Below are 15,254 nucleotides of genomic sequence, written 5' to 3' on the forward strand. Positions count from 1 at the left end.
GAAGAAATTATCCTTTTTGGATTGTTAAATTGAATCAACAACATATATTTTAAGCTTATTTATTTATACTCTTATACTCAGTTTAAAATGCTTGTATTTTAATTTAAGCACTGACCGTATTTTGGAGGCATTAAAAGAATAAGTCAGCTTTTCAGCACATGCCCCACTTTGTGGGTAGATGCTGATAATGAGGAGGCTGTGCATGTGTGGGGACTGGGGCATATGGGAAGTCCGTGTACCTTTCTTTCAGTTTTGGCATGGGCCTAACACTGCTCTAAAAAAATTAAGTCTTTAAAAAAATTGTCTAATTGAACTATATAGACTATGGTCCATGTTTAAGAGGAACTTAGTCTTTGTTCACAGAGTCTGGCACACTTGAAATTCACAGTTACAGTCCAATTACCCTTTCCCTTATTAAGTCCCAGGATGTTCACTGAACACGTTTCAGCATGACCCGTACAAAGGAGGTTTTCTACGGAGAGTTTCCAGCGATGGTTCTCTATCAGAAGCAGTCTTCTTGAGAAATGAAATGCTGAGTTGCATAACCTTTTAAATATAAAATTGCTTTTTTTGCTCTGTTGAATTCCACTGTTTTCCTCTTTTTGGTTGCTTGAATTTCTGATTGACTGTATCCAGGGAGAATCTTCACAAAGATAGAACCTCTGACTATCACTCTGTGACTTCCATGTACGTTGGGAGCCATGAAAAACACATGGATATGTTGGTTTAAAATTGGATTTCAGTAACTGATTGTGGCTTTGGGGTCCATGGTATTTGAGTTAAGGAAGAAAAAAGAACTCCACTCTTCTATTAGTTGAATATAGATAGGACATACATATTTAACGGAAATGTTGGTTTCTCCCCATTATTTATGCATAGGTGGCACGTTGCCAGCAGGAGCGAATGTAGTGCCCAGTGTGGCTTGGGTTACCGCACATTAGACATCTACTGTGCCAAATATAGCAGGCTAGATGGGAAGACCGAGAAGGTTGATGACAGTTTTTGCAGTGGTCACCCCAAACCAAGCAACCGGGAAAAATGCTCAGGAGAATGTAACACAGGTGGCTGGCGCTATTCTGCATGGACCGAAGTAAGTTGGTTCTCACTCAATGAGAGTCTTCTTCTTGGATGCTAACTCTGATTAGTTGATGGTGGCCAATCAATGAATTGATTAGTTAGGGCTGCATTGAGAAACCCTATTGAGACTGTATGGAAAAGAGTTCCATGATTGATTTATAATGCCTGACCTCATTCTGCAGGAAAAAGTACCATGATCAATTTGTAATGTCTGATTATATGACATTGAACATGGCATGTGGAAAATTGAGAGTGGTGGAACAACTCATCTAATCCCTTTCTCCATGCCCCACAGGCGATTTCCAATTTTATTTTCTTATGCTGATTCACTAATACTGACTTTAATATAAACCTGGTGAATAACATGAACAGATACTCCCCAAACCACAACTAGAATTGGATCAGTTGGGTGGTTGTTTCTTAAGGGCTGAAAGGGACAAGGCAGCATAGCCAGGACCTTGACCATGCCGGAGAAGAAACTTACAACAGTTTTATTTAGCGTATTTTCCTTTCAGTGTTCGAAAAGCTGTGATGGTGGAAGCCAGAGGAGAAGGGCTATTTGTGTCAACACCCGCAACGATGTCCTGGATGACAGCAAATGCACACATCAAGAGAAAGTCACCGTTCAGAGATGCAATGAGTTCCCTTGTCCACAGTGGAAAACAGCAGACTGGTCAGAGGTGAGATAAGAGGGCTCTTATTTCCCCTAGGTCATCTCTGATACCTTAATTCTGAGTCTCTCCAGCTCTCTTCAAGTCTACACCTGCTGCATTTTTATCCCCCTCCTCTGGATGAAGCAACCAAGGTCCTCAATCTGCCCCAGGACTGCTGTGTGGGGTGTGAGTAGTCCACTGGTGACCCCAGAAGCACAGTGGGTTTGGCTGGATCGCCCACTCTGATAGCTTCTGTTGGTGATTTTTGAAGTTCCTGTCTCTCCCGTTTCCTCATCTTTGAGCCCCAACTAAGTCATTGTGAAGGAAAAGAAGAGCTTTATTAATTACTAAGCTGTGCTAGCTTAGAACTGAAGCTAAAGAAAAAAAACTGTGAAATAAGAGAATTAAACCCCCATAAGTGACGTGTCTGACTTACCTATCCATTTGCTAGTGGAAACCTTAGAAGAGAAAGGACTAGTTGGGTGTTCCAGACTTTTGCTGATCTCCTTCCCTACCTGATGAAGCCTAAGGCAAACCCTCATTGCTTAGCACAGGTGGCCCAGGGCGGCAAGAGAAAGAAGGTAAAGCCTCTTTCTTGCTTTGATGGTGCACTGTTAGCTGTCACTATTCGCCCAGCCCAGTGAGATTTTCAGCACACAGGTCACCGCCTCAGCCTGCCTTCACAGGGGCAAGCGGAAGGGGCACAGAAGTTCCCTAACTTATGGGCCAAGTCAGGAATGCGTGAAAAGAGATGTTTGTTTCTCTGCCACAACTTCCATGCCCATTTCCTTATCTCAACCATGTAAGCACAGTGTTAACTGTTGACTTTCAACAACAAATAAAATATGAATCTTAAAAGGGTATTATTAATGGCCCTGAAATGGCAGACAAGCAGGTACCTGTGATTAACAGTGTCTGATTCCTGCACAAGTGAACAGCAAACCTGCTGGTTTTGTTCTGTTAACAAGATGCCTTAGCCTCAGCGCTAGCGTTTGGATTTTAAAAAAAGATGAAGGAAGGGCTAGAGTTTTACCTCGATAGCTAAGAATAGCTAAAGTATCGTTTCAAATCAAGTAACAAACCTTTGCAAGACAAGTTGCTAAAATGGAGGTGGGGGACATCAAACTATATATCGGGATGACCCAACATTCCTTAGCCTAAAAAACTGGAAAATAGCAAAATATTAATAATGAGGATCCCCGGGTAGTGAGATTTTTTATTACTATACTTTTCTCTTTTACCTGTTTCTGTATGTTTCAAATTTTCTGCAATGAGCGTGGATAATAACGATGCTGATATTTAACATTTTTTAGATGAACATGTGCTCAGCACATTACTTGGATTTTTTTTTTCATTCAGTTTTCACAATTCTTTGCAGTATGCAGTATTGTTATCCTTTCTATAGATGAGAAAACAGGGGTACAGAACTGTCGCTTGACTTAGTATCTGTAGCTGGTTGTATTGGGATTAAAACCCACATTGGTCTGACTCATAAATTCTCCACGCTTAACTCTATGCTAGAAAATCATAGATAATGTTTTATAATACAGACTGGCCCCGGCTTACAATGGTTCAACTTAACAATTTTTTTACTTTACAATGATGTGAAAGCAATACACGTTTTGAATTTTGAATTCGGATCTTTTCCCAGGCTGGCGATAGGTGGTACATACTCTCTTGTGATGCTGGGTGGCAGCAGATCCCAGTCACTCATGTGACTGAAGTCACGTGGGGGTCAACAACCGATACGCTTACAACTGTTCTGTACCCACATGACCATTTTGATTTTCACTTTTAGTACAGAATTCAACAAATAACATGAGACAGTCAATGCTTTATTATAAACTAGGCTTTGTGTTGGACGATTTTGCCCAACCATTGGCTAATGTGAGTGTTCTGTGCACGATTAAGGTGGACTGGCCTCTGCTATGATGTTCGGTTGGTGAACGACTTAGGATATTTTGAACTTACAATGGGTTTACCTGGATATAACCCCATCATAAATCAGGGGAGATCTGTATCTCATGGCATAGTGCTGTGCTGAGTTCATTCTGGGCTTGACACTGTGCCAGAGCCTTTATAAATACACAACGAGTGAGTGAAAGAAAGAAAGGAAGGAAGGAAGAAAGAAAAATGAGCCTTGATGTATTTACAGATTGCTATGAGAGAGAGGAATGGCTGTGGGAAGAGAGCACATCTATTCCTCCTCACCCGTGAATAATCCCTGGGAACCACAGCACCTTGTTCAGAAACACCCCTGATTGGCTGTGCTCTTTATTACAGTGCCTGGTCACCTGCGGAAAAGGGCATAAACACCGCCAGGTCTGGTGTCAGTTCGGTGAAGATCGATTAAACGATAGAATCTGTGACCCTGAGACCAAGCCAGCCTCCATGCAGACTTGTCAGCAGCCAGAATGTGCGTCCTGGCAGGCGGGTCCCTGGGGACAGGTATTTTGAACGATAAAGTTCTTAACTACATTCTTTCCTTCTTATCTGGAGAGGGCTTGCAGAGGGGCATTCCAGTGGTGGGGATTTAACTGCTGGGTCTTGTGACTTGCACTGTACCTCCCCGGCGCTGGATGGGGCACAAGAAACACTGCAACCACTTTGCCCCGAGGCTTGCTGCTTGCCCTCCTGGAGCTGATTGTTCCCTTTGCAGACACACAGGACGGGCCTCGCCCTTGGGTTCAAAGAGGAGCTTGAGCACCCGAGCGTGTGAACAAACTCACAGCAGATCTCGTGTCCGGCTGGCGTTTTCTTCTATCTAGCGTGCTGCTGTGGGTCATTACGGAATGGGGTCCAGAGCCTTCGGCAGGGGCGTCTGGACCGGGATTTGGGAGGGATGTTTGGGCTCCCCACGTCATGGTTCCAAAGCTCACCTCTCATAAATGTAAGTCAGACCCTCCCTACAGAAGTAATTTGATCAAAAGTTGCAGAATCATCTCACTTGGAAAGAATCTTTTCCAAGTCCCCTAGTCTGTAAGTCCCACAGTCTTAATCTAAACTCTTCTCGAAGGAGAGAGTGCTAGTCTCCCTTGGGTTCCCATTTGAGAAGCCACTACTCTGGGAATTAAATCCTTCCTAATATAGAAGCAAAAGCATCCTGGGTACTATTTAAGCAGCACTCCAAGTTCCCAGGAGAAGCAAAGCAGCTGTCGGCTGTCTCTTCCACAGTCTCTTGAAGAATAACTCTCCCCCCACCCTGCCCGGCCACAGCAACTCTTCCAGTGTATGTCTTTATTTCCAGGATGCATGCAATAAATGCGAGCAGCTTTATCACTGCACCCTTACAATTTCTATCGAATTGATGCTCTTCTGAACCCTCCCACGCCCAGGCAGAAGGGCTGATCATGTCTAATTGCACTAAACAGGGAGAATCTCTTACATTTCTAAGTCCAGCCTCCTTTCTGTCTGGATCTGCATAACTCTTAGGGAGTAAGAGAAAGAGAAAGGGAGAAAGAGAACCCAGCTCAGGGTCACTGCGAAGACGTGTCTGTAACATCTTTTAGAACTGATGGGCCTACTTTTTATCCGTGTCTACCAATCCTAGCCAGAGATTTGTCCTTCCTTATACTGAACATGAATTCAGGGTGACAAACTGTTCATATGTATGTGTGTGTATATATATATATATTTATTATTATAATTATATATATTTATTATTATAATAATATATATACTAAGAGTAATACATGTTCAGAAGAGAAATTTTGCAAAACGCAATTTAGCAAAAAGAGCAAAACCAAGCACACTCCTTTACTCTGTACAGATTACTAGTATTGATACATCTGATTTTCTTCTAGTATTTTTAGACTAACATTAGGAGCATACTCAGTCTATGTTTTTTACTTCAAGTAAAACACATGTCACACAACTAAGCAGTTCACCGCGAACAGCTCAGTGGCCTTTAGTACGTTCATAATGTTGTGTAGCTGCCACCTCTTGCTAGTTCCAGAACTTTCTCATCACCCCAAAGTACCCAGGAAGCCATTACTCCCCGTTTCCCCTAACCCCGTAGGCCCTGGCGACCAACAATCTGCTCTCTACTTCCATGGATTTACTTCTTCTGAGTATTTTGTGTAAATGCAGTGACACAGTATGTGATGTTTTGCATCTGATACCGTTCACGTCACATACGTGTTCCAGGGTCTGTGTTGGAGCACATATCCTGTACTTCATTGCTTTCCGTGGCTGCATAATATTCCATTGTGCCGATGTACCACATATGTTTATCCATCCGTACCCGCTGGGCATTTGGATTGTTTGTACCTTTGGCTATTGTGAATAGGAGTGAGACGGATGTTCATGTATGAGTGCTTGGTTTAATACCCAATATCAATACTTTTGGGGTATATCCCCAGGAGTGGTATTGCTGGATCCTATGATAAGCTTGTGTTTAACTTTTTAACAGTTTTCCACAGAACCTGCACCATTTTACATTCCTACCAACAATACACAAGGGTTCCAATTTCTCTGTCTCCATGCCAACACTTGTTATTCTCTCCCTTTTCAATTATGGCTCTCCCAGTGGGAGTAAAGTAGGATCTCATTCTGATTTTGGTTTTGCGTTTCTCTAATAACAAATGATACTGAGAATCTTTTCATGTGCTTCTTGGCCATTTGTATATCTTCTTTGGAGAAGTGTCTATTCACATATTTTGCCCATTTAAAAAAAATGTAATTATGGTCAAAAAACATATCACATCAAATTTACCTTCTTAACCTTTTTTTTTTAAGATTTTATTTATTGAGAGAAAGAAAGAGCATGAGCCGGGGGAGGGGCAGAGGGGAGGGAAAGAGAGAATCTCATGCATACTCCACGCTGAGCGCAGAGCCTGATGTGGGGCTCCATCTCACCACTCGGAGAGCATGACCTGAGCCAAAATCAAGAGTTGGACACTTAACCAACTGAGCCACCCAAGCTGCCCCCATCTTAACCATTTTAAGTGTACAGGTTTTGTTTGATTGTTCGTTGCTTGTTTTTTTGTTTTTTAAAGATTTTACCTATCCATTTTACAGAGAGAGAAAGAGGGGGGGATGAGGCAGAGGGGGAATAGGGGAGCGAGAGGGACCAGCAGACTCTGTGCTGAACACAGAGGCTTAATCTCACATGGGGCTTAATCCCACAACCCAAGATCACGACCCAAGTAGAAGCCAAGAGCCGGCCGCTCAACTGGCTGAGCCACCCAGGCGCCCCTTAAGTGTACGGTTTAATAGTGCTTCTTTTCCTATTTTTTAATGAGGTTGACTTTTTGCTGTTGAATTATAATTGTTCTTTATATTGTGGATTTCAGCCATTTATCAGAAATTTGATTTGCAATTATTCTTTCCAATCCCGTGGCAGGTTGCCTTTCCACTCCGCTGATGGTGTCCATCGATGCAGAAGTTTTAAAGTTGTGATAAAATACAACTTGTCTATTTTTTCTTTTGTTGCCTGTGCTGAGGGTGGCATATCCAAGAAATCACTGCTAAATCCCACGTCTTGAAGCTTTTAGATAAGCTTTTCTTCTCAGAGTTTTATAGTTTTAGCTCTTATGTTGAGGTCTTTGATCTATTTGGGGTTAATTTTTATGTATAGCCTGAGTTAGGAGTTCAGCTTCATGTTTTTGCATATAGATAGCCACTTGTCCCATGGCCGTTCGTTAAAGAGACTATTCTTTCCCCCGTTGAATGGCTGAGACTTTGTTGGAAATCCTTGGGCCATAGACGTATGGGTTTATTGCTGGACGTAGTCCTATTCTATTCTGTTTTGATCACTGTAGCTTTGTAGTAAGTTTTGAAATAGGGATGTGTCTAGTCACAGTCAAGGAGTTAAACTCCTACAAATATAATTCCAGTGGGAGGTAGAAATAATTCCATGCATCAAGTGATAAGTGATGAATATAATTTGTGCAGAGCAGGATTGCTCCCGTTTCCTTAATTTCTCTGGGTGCCAGCCCTCTGTTCCACTATGGGGGAAATTTTTTTTTCTTGTAAAATTTGCTGAAATGTGCGCACCTTTTGTTGTATTTCTTTCCCTTAGTGCAGTGTCACTTGTGGGCAAGGATACCAGCTAAGAGCAGTGAAATGCATCATTGGGACTTACGTGTCCGTGGTAGATGACAATGACTGCAATGCGGCAACTAGACCAACTGATACCCAGGTAAGTCCCCTTTGTCCAGCTCAGTTCTTGGCTTTGGGCTCTCAGATACTAGAACTGCCTGGTGGTTGAGTCAAAATTGAAGTCCTTTCCTACATAACTATGTAGGTGGAGCAACCAGCTGATTAACTAACTTGTCCAGACGTACCTATTTGCTACATCTTGAATCGAATATTTTGATATGCCAGTTTCCTTCTTCTCTGGTTATTTGAAGTGCATGGAGATTTGATTCTGATTTTTTTTATTGGAAAGCAAATGTTGATTGTTGGGTTTTGTTTTCCTGAACTCAGTTTTTTTTTGTTTGTTTTTTTTTAATGATTTCAACATTAGGTTTAGTGCAGATAGTGTCATATCTTTGGACAGCAGTGTGCTGGAGCTGGTCTGCACCAGCTCACAAGAGCTGATGGGTAAATTTTCAGGAATTTTGCAAGCTGGTTGCTAATTATAGGCATTATTAAAAATTGAAAATATAAACCTAAAATTATATAGATGGTATTTAAAACAAAGCTGATAAATACTCCAGCCGTATCACTTTCTCATTGCTTTACTCCATTTTACTATTATCTGTGCTCTTGAGGGGATTTACATTTACATATGTATCTGTATGGTGGAAATACTAAATAATGGTGAGCTATTACCCATCTCTTCCCAAGTCTGTGTTCATCACATCACATTGGTAGCTTGAAATTGGCTGTGGTGAGAGTACGTAAATCACGGAAATCAACAAATGCTGTAATTCAGGGTTTAAATTATTTTTTTAGACTTAAAAGAGTGATAGAGAAAATGATAATAATGTGGATTATGCATAGGTTATGCTTCAAAGAGTCAAGTCCAGGGCCGTTACATTGTAAATAACACATCAAATTAAGGAAATATCCTTCTGGTATTTGGAAATCATTGTCTGCTTGGGGCGTGGGAGTCACTCATGTCATTGGTAGATGAATGGAGTTCTGATATAGATCTTGCCTGTGTCCCTGTCACCTTACTCCTCAGTATGAAATATCAACTCTCATTCATGTTAGAACTGCACTTATTCAGCACTTACACCCATATTTTGGCAACAGATTCAAGAGTTCAACAAAAATCGGTGAAAGTATTCTATGAGACTCAGTTGACTGTACGGAATTTAAAAGAAAGAATTGTATATGGTGTTGTATGTAAATTGTATGCTATCCATCCTCTATATCAGTAAAATTTACGATAAGCAAACAGACATCTATATATATAGATAAATATACATGCACGTGTTTGTGTGTATAAATAAATACATTGCTACAAACACACCCATGCACACCTTTTTTCTCAAGAGAGCCAGTGGGCAATCACTACCAGCACCTTCCTCTTCGTGGGCCTGGATTTTAGCATCATTTATGGAAAGAGACTATGGAAAGAGAAGACTTAGGTTTGTAAATCAGTTTTTCTGATTGCCAAAGACAGGATTTGAACCCTGACTATGCCCAGAGCTCATGCTCTAAGGCCCCAACTGGCCAATGTCCTGCTTCCGTTCTGAGCGCATTTCCGCATGTGTTGTTAACAGATGAAAAGTGTCAAAAAGTAAATGAATACAGCATTATTGTTCATGTTGTTGTTGATCAATGATAAAACACCATTTGTGACCCATGTCATTTTTTTTAACGTTTCTGAAATGTTCTAAACCACAAGCTAAACGCATGTGAAATGCTAGCTATTACATCTAAACTGTCATGAGGTGAGGATTTAGCAACTCCCTTAGAGATTCAAAATATACATTTCTCTCTAAATGTTCCTTAATATCAGATGGAATTGAATCATATGCACAATTTCTTCGCTGTGGGAAAAGTTTCATGTGGGTTTCTTTGGACCGTGGGCAGAAGAATAGGCAGGGTCTGGAGCCAAGTAATGGAATTTCCCCATTCAGTTTGTAAGCTCCCTGATGTTGGGCTCAGCACCGAGCTCATCACACTTCGCACTGTGCAGGGCCCATCTCAGGCATTTAATGGATAGGTATTTAATCAAAGAATATTTGCTAAATTGAACAAGTATTCATTTCTGTTTTCCCATCTATAAATCTGAAAATGTTATCTACACAGAGATAACCTCAATTCACTGCAGGGATTTCCTCTGAGTGGTTGAGGAGGGTTATATACATTCCAGGCCCTGGAAACTCTTAGGTCTAGATTTGACCATCAGCTCCGCGGGAGTTCTCTTTAGGGAAACTTGGAACACCGTTCATGATTAGCAACTTCTGGTTAGGAAATTAATTGAAATGTGAGAACAGAATTTGGTCTTCAGAGTTTTTAAAAATTCACAATTGATCATTTTAAAAGGATACCCTGTTCTTACCCAACTTATGTGCCATTTTACAATAATTTTTTCTCTTTCCACATGAACAGGCAAATAACTATGGTATTAAACATCGTTCAGGAAATCACTGCCCTATATCAGTGCATTCACAGAGGGACTCAGATGAGATACCCCATTTTATAGGTGAAAGCATTGGGACTGATAGATGACATGTGATTTGCCCAGAATCACAGAGAAATCTGAGGTCTTAGAATTCTTAGCCCTTAAATTTTATTTGCCTTGCCCATTAAAGTGTGCATAGTCTTCAAGGTAACTTTGGCTTTTTTCCCCTCTCCCCCGTCTAGGACTGTGAATTACCATCTTGTCACCCTCCCCCTGCTGTCCCGGAACCAAGGAGAAGCACACACAATACACCAAGAACCCAGTGGCGATTTGGGTCTTGGACACCAGTAAGAAATAGATGGAAGACATAGGGAGGGTGGAAGGGGAGGCCAAGGTTCTCTGACGTGACTACAGGAAGTGGGTTATCGTCCAATGAATCGTTGTTTCAAAATAACATACCTGCATTGTTTTACTTCAACACCCAGTGCTCCGCCACCTGTGGGAAAGGTACTCGGATGAGATACGTCAGCTGCCGGGATGAGGACGGCTCTGTGGCTGATGAGAGCGCCTGCAGAACCCTGCCCAGACCAGTGGCAAAGGAAGAATGTTCTGTGACCCCTTGTGGGCAGTGGAAGGCTTTGGACTGGAGCCCTGTAAGCGAGTGCCTTGTTTGCAATGGGGAAATGACTGGGGGAACCATAAGACAATGACTAGTGACAGGTCCCAGATGTCAATGGGTATTATTTTACAAGCGGACTTAGTCTGTGATCTAAATTATTTTGCCTCATATATGGACAGCTGGTATGAATCTTAACCAGACGTGCAAGAAATAGACGCTGTTAAAGTGTGTAAATCAGTGTGTAGTTTCCTTTGCCCCATCCTGTTGGATTGAGTGGAAAACCTCGTGTTAATTGAATCACATGAGAATGTGGTAGGCTAGTGGAGTACCAAAAGTGCCAGGGAGAAGAGGGAAGTAAGGAGAGGGCCTCTCACCTGGAGTCTGGATGCCTCCTGTAACCTCAGTCTCTTGAAGTCCTTGAAGTCCAGTGGCTCTTGGCTTCCCTATCAAGAGTGGGAAGTGGGAATCCTCACCCAGTACCGTGGGCTTGGCCTCCTGTGCACACCAGGCATCATTTATGGGCTTTTATAAAAGTAGAAAAACCTTTCTTGGAGCACTTGGGTGGCTCAGCTAGTTAAGCTTCTAACTCGATTTCCACTCAGGTCATGATCTCAGGGTCGTGGAGTGGAGCCCTGCATGGGGCTTTGCATTCAGCATGGAGTCTGCTTGTCCCCCTCCTTCTGCTCCTCTTCATGCTCCATCTCTCTCTCTCTTTCTCACTCTCAAATAAATAAATAAATAAATAAATAAAATCTTTAAAAAAAGGAAAACCTTTGTCTTTAGGCAGTTCCTGCTTTCTGCCTTGCAAAAATCCCAGAGCCCAGGATATACAAAGCTTAGGATAGGTGAGAAGAGGCCATAAGGAAAATAGATAATTAATATCTCAATAAATATCATAATGTATGTATGAAGTTTGAGCAGTAGATTCAAAGAGAGCCATGTAAAAATCCAGATCTTGCCATTACTGGCAGCATGACCTTGAGCAGTCTGGTTAAAGTCTTTGAGCCTCAATTTCTTCTCTTAAAAGACCAAAGAAGAATGCCTACCTTACCAGATTGTTGTAAGTATTATCTGAGATTACTTATGTTAAATGCTTAGTACAAAGTAGGTGCTCAATAAATGGTAGATAATCTCACTCTCATGCCTTGAGCTTTCAGTCTGTCTATCCATCCATCCATCCATCCATCCATCCATCCATCCATCCATCAAATACATCTGTCTGTGTACCAGATATTTGTAAAAGTTTAGTATAGAAAAAGCAGTGAACACCAAATAATAAAGCCCCAGCCTTCATGGAGATCATTCCAAAGGAGGTTCCAATCAATGAACAAATTAAGAAATAGATATATATAGCAACAAATGCTGACAAGTACTAGAAAAATGTCAAGCAGAATAAGGGCATAGGGAAAGATGGGATGTGCTTTTAGACAAGGTGGTCAAAGAAGATCTAACAGCACATTGAGCAAGACCCGAATAAGGTGAGGGAGTGAGTCCAATGGACCTGTGTTGTACAGGAAAAGGTACAGCAGGTACAAAGATCTGAGTAGGGAGCTCTAGGCATGTTCAAGAGACATCCATAAGCCCAATTTGGCTGGAGTGCAGTAAGTGGAGAATGACAGGAGAGAGGCCAAGGAGGTAGCCAGTGGTCTTACAGAGGGCCTTCCAGGCCAAGATGAGGACTTTGGACATTATTCAAAGTGAATTGGGAAGTCACTGGAGAGAATGGCCTGATCTTTTATTTGTAAGGGTCATGGTTTGTGATACATTAACAGACTTGGGCTGGGGTGGAGGGTGTCCAGATTGTAAGCAGGATCCCAGCTGAAAAAGCCAGTGCAGTAGTCCTGGCCAGGGCAGGTGACCATGGAGATGATGGGAAGTGGCTGGATTGCGGGTGTAGAGTGACTCCTGAGCTGACGGGTTTCTCAGTGAAATGGCTGGAGGGTGGAAAGACAAGGGAGCAGACAAGGAGAACACCAAGGTTTGGGCCTGAGCAGCGGGGTGAGCAGTGGGCCATTCACAGAAAATGCACAGGGATGGATTTGTGACTGCCATTGACCAATCCTTTCTCTTTCTGGATGTTCAACGTAGTGCTCCGTGACGTGTGGGCAAGGCAGGGCGACCCGGCAAGTGGTATGTGTCAACTACAGTGACCACGTGATTGATCAGAGTGAGTGTGACCCAGATTACATCCCAGAAACCGACCAGGACTGTTCCACGTCACCGTGCCCTCAGCGGACCCCAGACAGTGGTCTCGCTCAGCACCCCTTCCAAAGCGAGGATTACAGCCCCCGGGGTGCCGGCCCCAGCCGCACCCATGTGCTTGTTGGAAACCAGTGGAGGACTGGCCCCTGGGGAGCAGTGAGTATTCCCTGAAGGCTTTCGCTGCTTTTTCTTTCTTCTCTTTCACACTTTCAGCTTTGGGAGATAAAACAGATTAGAAACACCTCTGAAGCCTTTTTTCTCACAAGGGATTGGCATTGTTCATGTTCATCTGCTTCGGGTGCACAATGATGGGTTCGTTGCAGTCCCTAAAAAGGCGTCCCGCATAGTGTCTGCAGGTTACCTAGGTGGAGGGGGGTGTGTGACAGCTGGGCCACACGATCACGTGGCTCCTAGGCGGTGCTGGGAAGACCATGATATATGATGGTGAATCCCAGAGGCTGGGGCAGCAGGCAGCTCCCACCTGTAAGGAAATTAAAAGGACAGAGGAAGTTTTCTGAAAGGGAGCTCTTAGGAAAGTCATTTTCCTTCTTGTTATTTTCCATATGAGTCTCAAAGTGGCACGGTCACTGTGTAATGTGTGGGAGTAGTTCATTGTCCTGGATTTGGCCGGGGCGGGGGAGGGGGGCACACTAGTCTAGCTAATTCTGTGCTTGGGGGAGAAGTACCATAACTGAATGGCTTACAGCATAGACTTTGAGTGAAGATGCCTCTGTTTGAGCCAAAGACTTGCACTTTCAAATTTTGAGGTCTTTAGTGGGTCCCCTATTCTCCATGGGCCTCAGGTTCCTCATCTGTAAAACAAAGTAAACAATAATTCCAGCTCTTCTGGGTTGTGGTAAGAAATAAATGTGATGATACCAATAAAGTGCTTTGCACACTCCCCCCCCCCCCCCCGAGAGTGAGAACTTTCTCATTATTTTTATCATTGTCCTTCACATTAAGAAGACCGTTAAAGATATTTAAATCACAGGGAAAATATGCTTTGAATCTTTTTGGTTTTTTTACTGAATAATTTCCTCCAAACTGTTATATTGTGGAATACTGGACATGTCTAATGGAACTAAAGGAGGGGTAAGCTAGCAAGGGACCTTGCCTAGGTGTAGGGAATTAGTAAGTGTCTAGTGATCACTCCGGGCTCTTTGTTTTAATTGTTTACTATTTCTTTCTTGTACCACTAATTGTGTTTAATTATTTCTGAACTAAAAAGCATTAGAAGGAAACTGTCTGCTCCCAGCGTGGTTATGTGGTTACGTTTCAATAAATGAGATTTCCTTTCCTGTGAATACTGATTAGCCACCTAGCATTTTCACCCACTACAAGTATTGGTTGTATGCAGAACATCTGCCCATTGCCCAAGACCTTAGCTCTCATTCTCCTTGCTTGCTCTCCACTTTAAGGCTTCCTTTGCCTGGGGTAAAAGAGATTTGGGTTCAGAGAAGTTAAAGGGTGATCAAGGGAGGTAATCACTGAGTGTCCCACAATTTTTCTTGTTGAAAATTTTCAAAACTCACATGCATATTCTAATGATAGCACTAGAACTCTTTAAAAAAAAAAAATGTAAAGCTCTTCTTACTTAGGACTACATTTGGAGATGATGCATTCTTTTAAAATTGAATGATTCTGCCCTTGGGCAGTGTTCCCAATTAGGGAGGATTAAGTAACCTTTTTACAGCAATGGGCAATACCATTCTTTGCCTCATTGTGCCTGTTTTTTGTTTGGGGTTTTTTTTTTTTCTAAGTCAAGTGAGGCTGAAGATGGACAATGTGATTTTTTTTTTCAGCTCTAGCATGATGTGCCTGACCTGCTCCCAGGAGTGTGTGGAATGTACAGGCATCTTTGGTCGGTGCTGTACACAAACTGTGATTCTTCCTGCTTTCCATGGCAGGAAAGGCAGCAAAGAATCATAAACACTGGAGGATGAGAATCTCATGTTTCAGTGGATTCTGGAGTAAAAACCTCATTTCATAGTACATTTCTGCATAAACCTGAACCCTGTGTGAGGTTTTCCCCCTTGTTACCAATTAGGAGTCTCTGGTTGTAAACAAAAGAAAAGCAGCTGACTCTTTCAAGTGAAAATAAAACAAACAAACAAAACTTTTCATTTGACCCCAGTAGAGACAAAGGGCAGAGCATCTTCAGGGATCTAGCTCAGGGGTT

The 15,254-nt window shown here is 42.4% G+C and overlaps 1 protein-coding gene across 1 annotated transcript in view; it reads left to right on the forward strand.

Annotated features, from left to right (window-relative positions):
- The window catches only part of ADAMTS9 (ADAM metallopeptidase with thrombospondin type 1 motif 9), a 155,999-nt gene that overhangs the window by 65,791 nt on the left and 74,954 nt on the right, over positions 1-15,254 (forward strand). Inside the window, exons 20-26 of the mRNA XM_040628590.1 lie at positions 880-1,090; positions 1,593-1,757; positions 4,014-4,178; positions 7,753-7,872; positions 10,497-10,601; positions 10,740-10,907; positions 12,962-13,231. Coding sequence (XP_040484524.1) covers positions 880-1,090; positions 1,593-1,757; positions 4,014-4,178; positions 7,753-7,872; positions 10,497-10,601; positions 10,740-10,907; positions 12,962-13,231 — 1,204 coding nt within the window. The remainder of the gene's footprint in view (positions 1-879; positions 1,091-1,592; positions 1,758-4,013; positions 4,179-7,752; positions 7,873-10,496; positions 10,602-10,739; positions 10,908-12,961; positions 13,232-15,254) is intronic.

This window comes from Ursus maritimus, unplaced genomic scaffold (assembly GCF_017311325.1).
Source record: "Ursus maritimus isolate PB19 unplaced genomic scaffold, ASM1731132v1 scaffold_14, whole genome shotgun sequence".
Lineage (NCBI taxonomy): Eukaryota > Metazoa > Chordata > Mammalia > Carnivora > Ursidae > Ursus > Ursus maritimus.